Raw genomic sequence first — 15,154 nt, forward strand, 5'->3', positions numbered from 1 at the left:
AATCGGAGTGAAGCGGAAATGTCAGCATATCGTATGGCTTACTGCGTTCCTGATAAACCCTCATTACCATCAATATCTGTGTAACAGCAACCGATTGGCTGTATGTGGGGATGGGGCCTGAGGAGCAGCTGCTGGTACCAAGTAGGCCTTGTGCTCATGTTCCATACACAGGAAATGGCTACACGTCCTGAAACCGACACAGGGTTCCAGCGAACTATCAGTTCTTTGTTATTCTTGTAACCAAATGATTTCATAATATTCAATGAAATTTATATGTGTCATTTTTGAATGAACCAATTAGAGAATAAACGGAACGATGGTGTCTGTGCAGGAGCCATAAAGGGCACTTGGTTACAGGCGAAACCTGCCAATGAATTCGCCATTTATTAGCAAATTCATGAATTTATCAAATTATCTAATTCAGAAAAACTGGAAAATCTTGAATGTGCACTTATTTATTTCAAACTCAATCACGTAAAAACGCACTAAAACAACTCAAACACAGCGAAATCACATTCTACCCATCATCTTTAATGAGCCAAACAAATTTGAAAAGGGTCTTAAGTGAAAAAATAGCTTGAATGTTCATAATGCAGCTCCCATTGACTTCTACATGAACTCACCAGCTTTTAGATACTCAGTTTTTATTTTTAATTTTTTTGCACTTACATTTTTTAAAAATGTTATATGATTTGTAATAGATTTAAGTGTTTATATTATTTAATGGGATTCTGTCATTATTTTTATGGTGGAGTTTTCATAATACTAAAAACTGTGTACATGGCAAATAATTCAATGGTTTAAATTTTGTTCTTAAACCAATAAATGTATTTTTAGCTGTAATATTGTTGTGTAGGTGCCATCTCAGTGCATTGTGCCTGAGTCTGAGCTTTCAGAAAGAGCCAGTGCTACACATTAGAACTTCTTTCAGGCAACCTATTGTTCCTCCTACTCCCATGTAACTGGAGGAGTCCCAAGCCGGACTTGGGTATTTTACTGAATGCTATTCTCATATCTATCACTAGGTAAGGAGCATTTTTAGCAATGCATGTCAGGGTGCTGTTATTTTGTTACCAGCCCATGGGTTTGTTGCTGCTGGGAGGAAAAAGGAGAGAGGTGACATCTAGTGATGAGCATATTTTTTCACCAGGCAAGGATTTGCATTGAACTTCTGTATTTCACCACTGGCAGATTGTTTTGCCAAAACGCGCCACGAAAGAATTTGTCAGTTGTCAAAAAAATGTTGCTTCAAAATTGGCACAGTCGCTTCAAATTGGGCACGGTCACAGCAAAATGAGCGTACAACAAAAAAGTAGCTTTTTGCAAATGTTTGGTAGTTTCTTGAATTCTTCACCGAAGTGAAACAGGACAGATTTGCTCATCACTAGTGACATCACTTCAACTTGCAGCAAAGCAGTAAAGTGTGACTGACGTTTATTAGAGTGCAAGTCACATAGCTGGGGACACCTGGGAAACTAAGAATATGTCTAGTCCCACGTCAGATTGAAAAAACAAATATAAAAAAAATCTGTTTCCTTGTTTGAAAAACCGATTTCAATGCCGGATTCTGCTGGAGGAGCGCTATTAACTGATGCATTTTGCAAAGATGTTATCCTGTGACAATATCCCCTTAAGAAATGACAATATATTCTGATTGGCATTGTCACATCACTTCAATAACTGACACTGTGTGAGTAATACTTCATATGGTTTCTCCCACCAGGCACAAAATATACTTATAATAAATGCTTTCTATAAATATACTGTAATTCTATTGACTTGGTGCTGAAACTCACTAAATCATTCATTCTGTTTAGCCCTTGGACATAGCAATGAACCTTGAGATATGAACACTACAGGGAGAATTAAAAGACAAATATCTGAACGGAAACTGGAATTAAAATATCATTTGGGAAAATGAGGTGCGTATAATACAGTCGTTTAATATCGCTGACTGAATCCTTTTATATATTATATATTTTTTATATTATATTTGGGTTCTCACCATTTTATATTCAGTACGTCTATACTGTATTTATATATACATTTAATAAAAATAACCAACCTTTATTTCGAATATAAAAATGTCTCTGAAAAGCTTCCTCGTCAAACATTACAATTTAAAAAAAAAAAAAAATACTTATTTGCTATTTGCTGTCGAACCTGCGGAGGAAAAACTTGATTTCAAAAAATATTTCCTGTGACCGTTTCATTTGGTGGCGGTAAAACACATTCTTCAAACCACTGACATTAATTCCAGGTAATAAAACAAATGTTTTTCCCCACAGCCACAATATTTCCTAAAATGATCGTCGTTCATTGTTAAACAAGTTCAGTAAATGTTTCCGTATTCCATTATAAGATATGGCCGGGACTTCTCATGTCGCAATCATTAACAAATTATATATTATGACTTCTGTACATGTCATGAAAAAAACATCTATTTATAAAAGTATCCAAAAGGAACTAGAAAGAAAAAAAAACAAAAAGATCACAGAGACCATTCATTCTAGCGGTCATCTAGCACCAATGTCTAATACTTGGAATTGTGCACTGTGCTTTACAAAGACTTTAATGGAGCAGTCATTATCCGCTGTTCGCAAATCTAATAAATATTAAATAATCGAGACAAGCTTTAAAAATGTGTGTGTGAGAGTAATGGCGATATTGTCATCCTGCAAAAAATAGATATATTCGGAAGGGCTGACAACAAAATGCATTTGTGACTTGCAAACGTTTGGCTTTCTTCGGACAGCCATTTATAGGCATCCATTCATTATTATATCTTGTTCCTTCTTTAGCTCTGGATGTGCCCATTACTTTTATCCAAATGCCAGTTAGTGCTACCCCGTCACAGGGTTATATGTGTAAGTAGCACCGTTCGCTACAAGATCATTAAACCTCTACTACGCCACCGCGGATCCTGTCAGTAGCAATCTTTTTGACATTTTTTGTCGAAGGCTTGGATTCCAGAAAGGAGCAGAATTGGCGGATCTCTGAAAGCAGCGTGTCTGTCTGCAAACAGGTAGATTTAAGCATATGTATCTCCAGAGTTCAATGCAGTGATTTCTGACTCATCTCCGTATTTCCCATTTAATTGTTCACTATTGGAATCATGGTGATATAGATAAATGGGGACTTCGGTGATGGACGTTGCGGTATATGATGTAGAACGCATGGAGCAATGTTCTCGCCGTCTTTGGCCCCACTGGGTTTTGTATTGCATCCATTGTCTCTTCAAGGCTCCTTGTACCTGGAAACCAACACACACTGGTTACTTTCAAGAAGAACCAATATCTATGACTTGGTGGTTTTTCACCTTGGCTACAGGATGACAACTAATGGCATTTCTCACAAAGAAGGGGAAACTACTGAATGAACATGGGTATCGGCATCTTGAGGGGATGGTACCTGAATAAAATGCCTCTGGGCCCCAACCATCCAGTTCTAGGAGACAATTTATAGTTTATATTAATTATCTTGTAACTTTGGGGCAAATTTCTTAATAATTCAAGGTGAGAATTATGTTGCTATTCACAAAAAGTCCAAGTACAATTTTTTAGTGATCAAATCAAACTCATAAAAAATAGAAATCTTGCCACCAAAAAACCTGCTGCGATGCTATAGAATCCAACAGGAAGCTGGACCAGGATTTCAACACTTTTACCATCTAGGTTTTTTCTTCACGATTTGAGATTTGTTTTGATGCAATGAAGATTTTAAGTCATTTGGGAATCTTATTAAATATGAAAACCATGGAAAAAAAACATAATTGTGAACCCCCAACCCTGTAAATGAATAAATCTGCCCCTTATTGTTCAAAAACCTTAGAAACAGCAGTAGGAGACTCGAAAGAGAAAGAAACATCTAGGAATGGATTTGTGGTACAACAGATACAGCTCCTAAAAAATGAAGGAGAATCTCTGAATTCATTATCAAACATGGTTTTCACTAAAACATTAAGCCCCCATTAACTCGATTCCCTTAATATTAGCACAATGCTCATCAATTTCCTGCAGCTTAATGAATAGAGTATGACATATTGATCAAAGTAAATTAAAGGCTTTGATAAATGTCAGTTCTTTAACTGCTTTCCTGACTGTCAAGAAAATGGCCGTGACAGCCAGGGAAATGTTACTAACTTGGGGAAAATATTCAACTGCCGGGAATTCCTTCAACAATGACAGGATAACATATTGCAGCATTCCCTATTATACTGGTATAAGTGAGCAAATTCATTTTTAAATAATTACATACATGCAAAAGTCTTAATTTTAAGCAAACACAATGTACTAATGTGCATATTTTACATTTGAAACATAAGCTCATTTTGTTGGGTTATGTGCATGAACACTAGAGAATCATTTTACACAGACAAACCTGCAAACAGAGTGGAAGGGAACCATGACAGATTCACTTTGCTTGCTGGAACCAGTTACCCTCCCCCTTGAACTCATAGTATAATCCACCCTCTCCCTCACCTTGTTTCACTGTAAAGTGATGGATTCTTGTACTTGAATTCCCTCTGCTTTCCATAGTGGGCGGTGCACAGATTCTCTATTAAGCAGAGGGACTTCAAGTCCTAGAATCCATCACTTCACAATAGAAGAAGGTTAGGGAGGAATTTCATTACAGTGATTTCAATTCAACCTGGGATTAGGAACATATGTAAAAATCTATTTCGGAAGTTCAGATAGTGTTTATGCACCTTTTTTACACAAGGCCAAATGAATAAGCTCCAAAAAGGGGGTATATTTTCCCTTTAACAGCCTGTAGCGGAGAATCAATGATCTTTTGATACTGTCTTTCATTTGCAGCAGTTGCATTTAATATAGAGCGAACTGTCAGTGTTTCCCACCCACATACAGCTATAGAGCTTGCAAGAATGCACACAACCAGGACAGCATTCAATGAGAAATAAAAGAAAACAAAATGATTAAGGGAACATTGTGAGTTTACGCTACATATAACTGGCAAAATGAATTCTGTTTCCCCACGTATCTGTGGGTAAATTACATGCAGCTTAAATCTTGGCTTGTTCTTTTGTATGAGATTAAAAACCAGACTGTGTAATACTCGTCATGTTTCCTTCTGCATTAAATATATTCAAATATTTTGTTAAATTATCTTTAATGAAAACCTATACCCCCATAATGAATTCTTAACCAGCAGATAGTTTATATTGTATTAAGTGACCTATTAAAGAATCTCGCCAAACTGGAATATATATATCAGAAAATATTGTATGTATGTATAACTTTATTTATAAAGTGCCACAAGGGTATGCAGCGCTGTACAGTCTTACAGAATACAAAATTACACACAGGGAGGGCAAGTGAAAGAATAAATAAATACAATAAATATATATAAATGCACAGAGAATAAGTGCCATGAGGTATGAGACACAGTAGGATGGAGGTCCCTGCCCCGTAGAGCTTACATCTTTTCCCTTGAGCCACCATTTAGTGATGGCCTATGTGCTCCCTCAGAGATCAGCTGACAGGAAATAATGCAGCTCTAACTGTAACAGGAAGTAGTGTGGGAGCAAAAGACAGAGCTTTACCCATTCATTGGCTGGTGTGTCCTAGCATGTATGTGCGCCCTTGGTTTGTTTGTGAGCATCGTGAATCATATGATCCCTAGGGGTGGCCCTTAGTACTTAAAATGGCAATTTTCTACCTAGTTTATTTAGATGAAGCAGGGTTTTACACATAAGCTGTTTTATGTGATGTATTTTATAGAGACCTAAATTGTTCACGGGTATAGTTTGCCTCTAAAGGAGATAGGCTGCATTTAAATTTAAAAGTTTTGCCAGTAGCACTGTTCTAGCACTGGTAACGATTTCTTGCAGCCTAAGGAAAAATAATTTTAAAAGCTGGGGCGCAAGTGATCAGCTATTATGTTTTCATTAAAGCTATACCGGCAACATCTAAAGTCTTGATTACAGTGAGACAAAATGGCAGTGGCCAATAGAGAAGAAATAACCATTTGGAACTAATTGGAGATTTCTGTGAATGATGGTGGCTAGAAAAACCATGATTATATTGGCAGCAGTCATTGGAAGAGACAAGATTAATCATGCCACTTTAGTAACTCCACTAAAATGTATCTAGAAATCATTGCTAAAGTTGGTATTTTTGGCAAAGTTTACTATGAAAATAGAACACATAAAACAAATGATTCTGGTGTAGAGGACATGTGCTATGTGGCGGTACATGGAGAACACCCAGGAACTAAAAGGCAACTGCCTGAGTGACAAAACAACTGCAGAGCACTCTCAGACAATATGAACTGTTTCTTTTCTAACACCAAACTCCATCATTCTACTTTGTGAATCTTGTCAGTTTGAGAGAACTTGGAACAGTTGGTAAAATATGTAACTAAAGTCCTATCCCTTTTGGATTCTATAAATCCAATCAGCTTCACTTCCAGTAGTCTGTGTTTCTACTTATTTTCCAATGGAGGCTTAATAATCTAAATGGAACTGCATGAGAGGAGGAAATAAGATGACCTCCATTTTCTGTCGGCTGGATGAACTGCATAATCACAAATTATCCATAGTCCTGATGGCATCTGAAGATCCATAGCCTACTATTCAAATGCAAGCCTTTCCGTGACCTTGATAGCTTTAAGATGTATAAATATTTAGTCTTGATAGATGAAGTTTATGTAAATTGCAAAGAAAATTAGAATAAAGCAATAAATGTATGGTGAATAAATTCTCTTCCGAGAGGCTGAGGTTGTTTAAAGCCGAAAATATCGAAAGGCTGAAGCAAGGTGACCAAATCTCAAGCCATAGGCAAGTATGTGTTCTGCTCATTTACTCTTATTGCTCATTGCAGTTACAAAGGTATATGTGGTTGCTTTATGTTCTTAGCTTTCAGACATATTATAGCACTTGTACACTCAGGTTTCCTACTCCCCTGAAGTGTTTAGGTTGTGTGGCCAACTACTCATGCAAGTAGGGGCAATATACTGTATGTATCTATGGACTGACTTGGGGGGAGGGTGGTTGTCTGTGTCCCCCCACCCCCCCAACATGAATACGGTGATGCTGGACGCAGGCAGCATGACTCCCTCAGACATCTTACTGTTTTACTCCAGACATACCCTGCAGACTAAATTAAACTATATGCATGCTACTGTACATAAGTATTTACTACAGGCATGGGATCTGTTATCTAGTAAACCCATTATCCAGGAAGCTCTGAAATATAGGAAGGCCATCTCCCATAGGCTCCATCGTAATCAAATAATTTAGATTTTTAAAACTGATTCCCCTTTTCTATGTAAACAGTACCTTGTACTTGATCCCAACTACGATATAATTGATCTTTATTGGGGGTAAAACAATCCTATTGGGTTTATGTAATATTTATGATTTTTTAGTAGTAATGTTTAAATAATTTATAGAGAAAAAAATTATGGAAATACTCCTTATCAGGAAAACCCCAGGTCCTGAACATTCTGTATAACAGGTCCCATACCTGTACTTATCTTCCATTCAGCCCAAGCAAGGATGTAACCACTGAATTGATCCCTTATATACTAGCCCCCTACAGCTATCTACTCTTGTTAGTGTTTTGATCCCCAGGCGCTGATGGCTCAGTGACCAGATACTGCTAAGGTATCACTTACCATATTAGCAATCAGATTAAAATTGACATCTGAATGTGACAATTATATATATATTTTAAATTATACTTATCCCAATCATTTCATAAGGCAAAGAGCAAACATTAAGTGACGCACGTTCTGCAATTGCCTTGGAAATAAACATGACAATATTCAGCAGCAGGATTTGAAGCTGGCGAAAATTATCGATAATCACCGGCCGACTGTTAAAATTGTGTTTGTTTGTAAACAAGGTCAAAGTTGTTTCTTTATCTTTTAAAAATGTACACAATGTGCAATCAGGCCCCCTGAGAGTGTGTATTGTATATCAGAGTCAACAAACACTGACCAGGCTCATCAGGGTGGGAAATGTAACCTTTGATGCTGGCACTTTTGTTTTGTTTGTGTTTATCATTTTAGAAAACATCATCGATACAAACAAGAAATGAGAGATCTAAGTGAGGAACAATAAAGGCCCGGATAGATCCATCATGCAGTTTCAGTAGCTTCGCCTGAACAAATCACACTGGTGCAGCACAAAGACTAATGCTGCCCATCTCCGAACAATTAGATAGTGAGCACTCTTGCCATCCACGGGGATCAGCAAATACCATTGTTCTGTTCATATGGCCAATAATCAGCTGAAGGGTGAAGACACACAGAGCTACTAGTAGCAGCTACTTGTCATGGCTACTAAAATAGACATTGCTGATCATTTACTGATAATTGTCTCTACGTGTGTTTTAGCAGAGGCAATTCTCAATATTGTCTATGGCAGCGTTTTTCAACCACTGTTCCGCGGCACACTAGTGTGCCGCGAGATGTTGCCTGGTGTGCCGTAGGCAGGGCACCAATGTACTAGGGGGGCACTGCTCTTTGCACCAATGTACTAGGGGGGCACTGCTGCAGGGCACCAATGTACTAGGGGGGCACTGCTCTTGGCACCAATGTACTAGGGGGGCACTGCTGCTGGGCACCAATGTACTAGGGGGGCACTGCTGCTGGGCACCAATGTACTAGGGGGGCACTGCTGCTGGGCACAGAGTTAAATTTTTTAACATTTTCTAATGGTGGTGTGCCTCGTGATTTTTTTCATGAAACAAGTGTGCCTTTGCCCAAAAAAGGTTGAAAAACACTGGTCTATGGCAGGGTATTTTCTGGAGTTTAGTAGCCTTGACAAGTAGCTGCTACTAATTAGCTCTGTGTGTCTTCACCCTAAGGGCTCTGGCACACGGGGGAGATTAGTCGCCCGCGATAAAACTCGCGAACATGTAAGTCGCCGGCGGGATGGCAGACGCGGCGGCGCGATTTCGCGCAAATCGCCGAAAAAGACTCGCGAGTCTTTTTCGGCGATTCCCTGAAATTGCCCCGCCGCGTCTGCCATCCCGCCGGCGACTTACATGTTCGCCGGTGGGATGGCAGGGGTAGGCAACTCGGGGAGATTAGTCGCCCGCGAACAGGGAGTTTTATCGCGGGCGACTAATCTCCCCCGTGTGCCAGAGCCCTTAAGAAGGATACTGGAAGCCACAGGAGTATGAGACACCTATCCATTGCCTTCTTTCCACCAACAAAAGGGCACCATGCAAATAAAGGTAGAATAAATACATGATAACTATGGTTATTTCCAAAAATCCAAGAAAAAAACGACAAATACTTTCCACACTTTCAAGACAAATACACTGAGCTATAAATCTGTAACCTGAGATCCCAGAAAAAGTGTGGGGCTTAACCCTATTCTTCAATGGGTGAGCTGAGATCTCAGTAAATATTATACAAATAATCAGTGCATCTGTCTGTGAGTACCGTACATAATCGCTTTGCTAGTGCTGTGACTACAAGCACATATATACATAATTTAGTAAAGAGCTTGATATTCCTGCTTGCTCATGTTATTTTAGAATAAAATGTTCATCCAATTGTAATTTCTGTTGGTACTTGGTTATAAATAAAGTAAAAGCTTGTTTTGAAAGAATCTATAACATATTAATAAAGAGTGAGACTTTTTGCTTTTGGGCTGTGCAGACAAATTTTTGAGACCAAAACAGAAAGAAAATGAAGTTGCATAAAGGGGGAATATGTGCCCATACAGATTTTAATGAGAGCACATAAAAGATAATTTTTTTATGCACCTGGGTAAAAAGAGTCCATGGGTCTCCAGTTAGTAATATGTTCTACATCTTCCCATAGACAACAATCCTAAGTAATTATGTTTTCCCACCCCTTCGTGTACGGCAGCTCCAAAACTTAATAACAGCTAACTGGGCCATTGCAGGGTTCTATTAGCTACTGTTTGATCATAGTTAATTATCTTAATGAACTAAAACATTGATTATTCTTTACATAACTATTAAAACAGATCAAGAAAAATTGTAGGTTTAATTTATAAACAGCAGGACACAGTGGCAAGTGGAGACCAATTGGGCCCAATCCTGTAGCATTATGTTTAATAGCGATGAGCTAATCTGTCCCGTTTCAATTCGCAAAACTTTTCTGACACGACTGTGACTTCCCCAACTTTTGCCTTAATAAATAAGGCCTGGTATAATTTATTGGAGTTAAAAACATGATTTAGTCTCACTTTGAGAAAAAGTTGAAGCTAAGACTATTTGCCTTCAGTTTCTGAAGGACATACCTGCCTTGCAATTAAAATGTAATGACAATGTGTTATTGCAATAAAGCTGCTTGATAAACTGAGCAACAAACATTACCCTTAATTTGCAATGCAAGTGTGTCCTAAAGTCCTTCAAGTCCTGCCATAAACTAGCAGCTCCCACAGACCAGAGCTGGCTCTCATCCAGCAGGTACTCGGTGAAGACCAGACACTGAGTTACAGAGCAGAACTATTGAACTATAACTAAGGAGTGCGTAGGTGGGCAGGCTGACATTATCACTGATGTATCCGCAGCTCTGACAGGGTGAAGACATTTGTGCTCGTGGCCATGCCACTCACAATGACAGACAGTGACATTTAGTACACCCAGAACCTTAGGTCAGTTGTACCTTGGCACGGTGGGCTCAGGATATAAACAGGGTACAATGTAGTGAAAGACATAAAAAAGACTGCAATTGTATATAAAGTCTTGGGTGTTCCAAACACAATAATAAACACAGGATAATTGTTAGCCAAGGTGTCCTCCCATCGTATATATATATATATCAGTAAACAAATACTATTAAAAGGATTTAACCCTTGGGTAACATAATAATAAAAAAGTCATAAATTGTATAAAACAGGCAATGTTTATTCCCAACCATGCCAGCAAGAAATGTGAATTAAAAACACTGGGCAAGTGCTTCGTCACAAATTGGCAACTACAAGTCTGTCTGGCGTCATGGTGGACACAAATGGATGATTCCCTTGATGCAATTGCACTACCGCTACGGCCAAAACAGAGAAGTTTGTTGCAAATCAGGAGCAGTTGCACTGAATATATTCCAAGTTGTCTTGGCATCACTTCCGCTGTTTGGCGTGCGAGAGATGCCTACACCTGATTTTAGGCGCAATCGTACTCTGCCTTGTAATGCAGGGCACTGAGGGAACCCTGGAGCTACTGCCTGGTCAGGACGTGGTGGTGAAAATGGCATTTTGCCACAAATAACTTTAATGAAAGTGGTTTTAGGCACAACTCAATGTGGAGAAAAGCACAAACTGCGCTTGCGGTAGTAAATGAGCCCTTCTGTATTGTTGGTGTCTTAATGGTTTAATTTGTCACATGAACTTTATGTAGAAAGAACACAATGTTTAATGGTAGTAGGAGTCTTCAGATTTTGTCATAGTAGAAGCAAAACTTTTAGGGGGTTGAATGCAGATACAAATCAGAGTTTTGCAAGGTACGTTTCTTAAAAGGTATATCCCCTGCTATCAGCAATTGTTTATGGTGTGAGAGAGCTTTGTGTCCTATATCACATCCTACACTGGTACTCTCCCATTAGTATTGCTTACAGACACACATCCTATTGCACAGTAAGTAATTATTGCACTGATGGAAGGGACTTTGATTAGGACTACTTTTTTTACTTTTTAACAGCACACATTTTAATATGTCATTTTTAAGGTGACACAAAAGTCTTAACTTCTACCCCATAGGGATTCAGTAGTCGCAATCATCACCAGGCCCAGACCTAATGAGCCTATTCCTTATCCTGCTTCAGCCCATAGAGAGGAAGCTGTAAAACTCTGATCCATGACATTGAGCTGCACGCCATGCACACAACTGAGAAAGACTAAAGATAATACTGCTGCTTGAAAAAACCATTGGAACCTGAGAAGGACACAGCTAAGCCATTGTCCTTGTCCTGCCACATGTCCCTTCTATGTATAATTGGAAGCCTTTACCCATGTCTCCAGTGGAAAATCTTTTATTAAATTAGCAACTCCTTCTCTAGTCATTTCAACTCCACACACTTTGGATTACATGGTACAGGTATCGGACCCCTTATCCGGAAACCCATTATGCAGAAAGCTCCGAATTACAGAAAGCCCGTCTCCCATAGACTCCATTTTAATCAAATAATTCAGAATTTTAAAACTGATTTCCTTTTTCTCTGTAATAATAAAACAGTACCTTGTAATTGATCCCAACTAAGATATCATTAATCCTTATTGGATGCAAAACAATCCTATTGGGGTTAATTAATGTTTTATTGATTTTTTAGTAGACTTAAAGTATGGAGATCCAAATTACGGAAAGACCCCTTATCCGGAATACCCTTGGTCCCGAGCATTCTGGATAATGGGTCCTATACCTGTACCTTTTACCATCATCTTCTTGTATCTCAGTCTTTTTGATTTCCTCCATTTTTTTGCCATTACAAAATGCTGACTGGGTGGGTGGCTAATGCAATTTCCATGAAAGCTTGTGTCGACTTATGGAATATGTGTTTTACATGTGCTTTATTATATTGTAGGTTATTTGTTCTTAAAAAGGCATTCAGCAACTTACCTCCCCATTAAAGAAGCAGAAGATGGTTGCAACAAGTAATCCCTTGAAAAAACAGAACATTTTAGTTAAACAGATGCACAATATAAATCATTTCCTTTTTACATGAAGATGTACATTGTTTTCCTGTTGGCTTATCAAAAACAACCTGTTTTTATATCTGATTAACTTGCATACAGTATATATATATATACACCACATTCTAATCAAATAGCTTTCTAATCAAATAGCTGAACCTGTAAGAAGTTCCAAGATTATAAAGCTGATTACAAGGGAGAATATTAGCCCAGCATCTTGTCATGTACTTATGGAATTAGGATTAGAATTCAGATATTTCTCAATGTTCCTGGATAGTTTATAAAGAACATAAACATGTCAAGAATAAAGTGCATGTTATAGTATGATAATATAAATAGGCAGAACATCAGAATTTGCAATTCTAATCTTAAAAAGCACTATGGAACCATATTTCTGATTTAGATATCTATTTGCAAAGTGAAAGGACATGGTAAAAGCCATTACGTTAAATAATTAAATACGAATGCTGGGCCTGGGATCATCCTTTCATATGGTATGATTATGTTGACTACCCACACTTTGGTATCAGCATTTAGGGGACATCTGAAAGTCACCCACAAAGCAGAACAAACTATAGTATAACGGGGAACTGGAGTCTATCCGTCCTGTTATGTACATGCTCCCCTGTAGATGCTTCTGCCAATGAGTTGTATGCTCAGTACAAGGAAAGGGAAGGTGAAGGATCAACAATAAATGCACTGATTCTCTTTAAGGAAAACAGTACCCCCAGAATGAATACTTACCCAACGTATATTGAGTGGCCTATTATGAGACAGTGGGGTTCATTTATCAACACTGGGCAAATTTGCCTATGGGCAGTAACCCATACCAACCAATCAGTGATTGTCTTTTATTCATTAGACTAATTAGCTTCAGAAAGCATTAGGCTATAGATGTGGGCAAGGTAATTGGGTTTCTCAAAGGCCCAGAAGAAAGACAGAGTATTAGCACCATGGCACGATACAGGCAGCATTCTTGTAGGGCTCGTAAGTGATGAAGAAGGGTCTGGCAAAGTAGGAAGGAAACAGTATAGCCTGTGCCACCATTTCCCCTCTTTCTGCCTGTGTCTACACAGAGATCCATTTTTTATTACTTTTTAGACATTATAACACATAATTAAATCAATCTGAACTTTTATTATACCTTGAATGTAGTATTTTGTATTCTGAATTTGTAGAATACAGTATTCTCCCTTTAAAACCTCTCTTCTATTTGGCAGTTTTACAGCTCCCTTACTTGTTATTGCATTGGAGTGAATTGGGAAAGAGATAATATTAAATGCCGCTTTTAAGCTTTGCATGACCTTTGCTGGAGCTTGGGTTGTGCTTCCCTAAATACAATTTATATCAATGTGTTTTGTGAAGTATGATAATCTGAAACGTGGACTGCATAGGAATGTGAATGAAGACGGTAACCCAGTGGAAATGTAATAACTTATTAACTCTAAATCTATTCATACTTTATTGATTTTATCTCAGTGAAGTGAAATTAAGAATATTAAAGCTAAAAGAAAGCGGGCTTCCATGTCTGTGTGAGTGTTTGTAAGTGTGTCTCTGTGTGTGGGGCCACTAAGCAAATGTAACAACAGCAGAATGGGAAATACATAGTATAAATCTAGGGTGCCACATTAAAGCAACTGCACTGATGTAATGTATTATGCAATAAGTAGTGCAAGTAGTAGACCCCAGCCCCCCACTCCCCCCCAGGCCACTGAGCTGGCCATTTGTCTGATCTGGGTTAATAAGTTGTTTTTAGAAACCTGGATTTGATGTGCAGCTATCTTATTAGCAATATCATACAGAGCAAATCTGAGACAACCAAAGAGTCCCTAGTGTGTGTGCACCACAATGAATGAAAAGCCAATGATACCTGGTAATGCATTAATATATTCATGATATAGTCATAGATCTCTCCAGCAAGTCGAGTATCTGGTCTCCATGGGAAGATGACAAACTGGATTCCTAATAAGGGCACTAGGATTAAGGTGGCTCTCACTGCTTTCATGTACATGTTGGATTCTGCCCGGTGAGTATCTCTCAACTTTGTTACAAGTACTAGTACAATATTCAGAAGAAAGAACAAGTTGACCTGTAAAGACAAGGCAAGAGATCATTGTTAGTGTTTAACATAACATCTCCAGTCAAGTAAATCAGACACCCACTTAGATTTTAAGATCTATAGGACAGGGACTTGTGTTGTAGAATGTAAAATCTATGGGGCAAGGACTTCTCTTGTAGATTGTAAGATCTATGGGGCAAGGACTTCTCTTGTAGAATGTAAGATCTATGGGGCAAGGACTTCTCTTGTAGAATGTAAGATCTATGGGGAAAGGACTTCTCTTGTAGAAAGTAAGATCTATGGGGCAAGGACGTCTCTTGTAGAATGTAAGATCTATGGGGCAAGGACTTCTCTTGTAGACTGTAAGATCTATGGGGAAAGGACTTCTCTTGTAGAAAGTAAGATCTATGGGGCAAGGACGTCTCTTGTAGAATGTAAGATCTATGGGGCAAGGACTTCTCTTG

The 15,154-nt window shown here is 38.4% G+C and overlaps 1 protein-coding gene across 2 annotated transcripts in view; it reads right to left on the reverse strand.

Annotated features, from left to right (window-relative positions):
• Positions 1 to 653: 653 nt before the first annotated feature.
• Positions 654 to 15,154, reverse strand: part of calcr (calcitonin receptor) — a 148,209-nt gene continuing 133,708 nt past the window's right edge. For both annotated transcript variants that reach the window (XM_031904179.1, XM_002934599.5), the window contains 3 exons: positions 14,502 to 14,720; positions 12,558 to 12,599; positions 654 to 3,253 (listed from right to left, as the gene is read on the reverse strand). In XM_031904179.1, coding sequence (XP_031760039.1) covers positions 3,032 to 3,253; positions 12,558 to 12,599; positions 14,502 to 14,720 — 483 coding nt within the window. In that variant the 3' untranslated portion in view covers positions 654 to 3,031. The remainder of the gene's footprint in view (positions 3,254 to 12,557; positions 12,600 to 14,501; positions 14,721 to 15,154) is intronic.

This window comes from Xenopus tropicalis, chromosome 6, assembly GCF_000004195.4.
Source record: "Xenopus tropicalis strain Nigerian chromosome 6, UCB_Xtro_10.0, whole genome shotgun sequence".
Classification (NCBI taxonomy): domain Eukaryota; kingdom Metazoa; phylum Chordata; class Amphibia; order Anura; family Pipidae; genus Xenopus; species Xenopus tropicalis.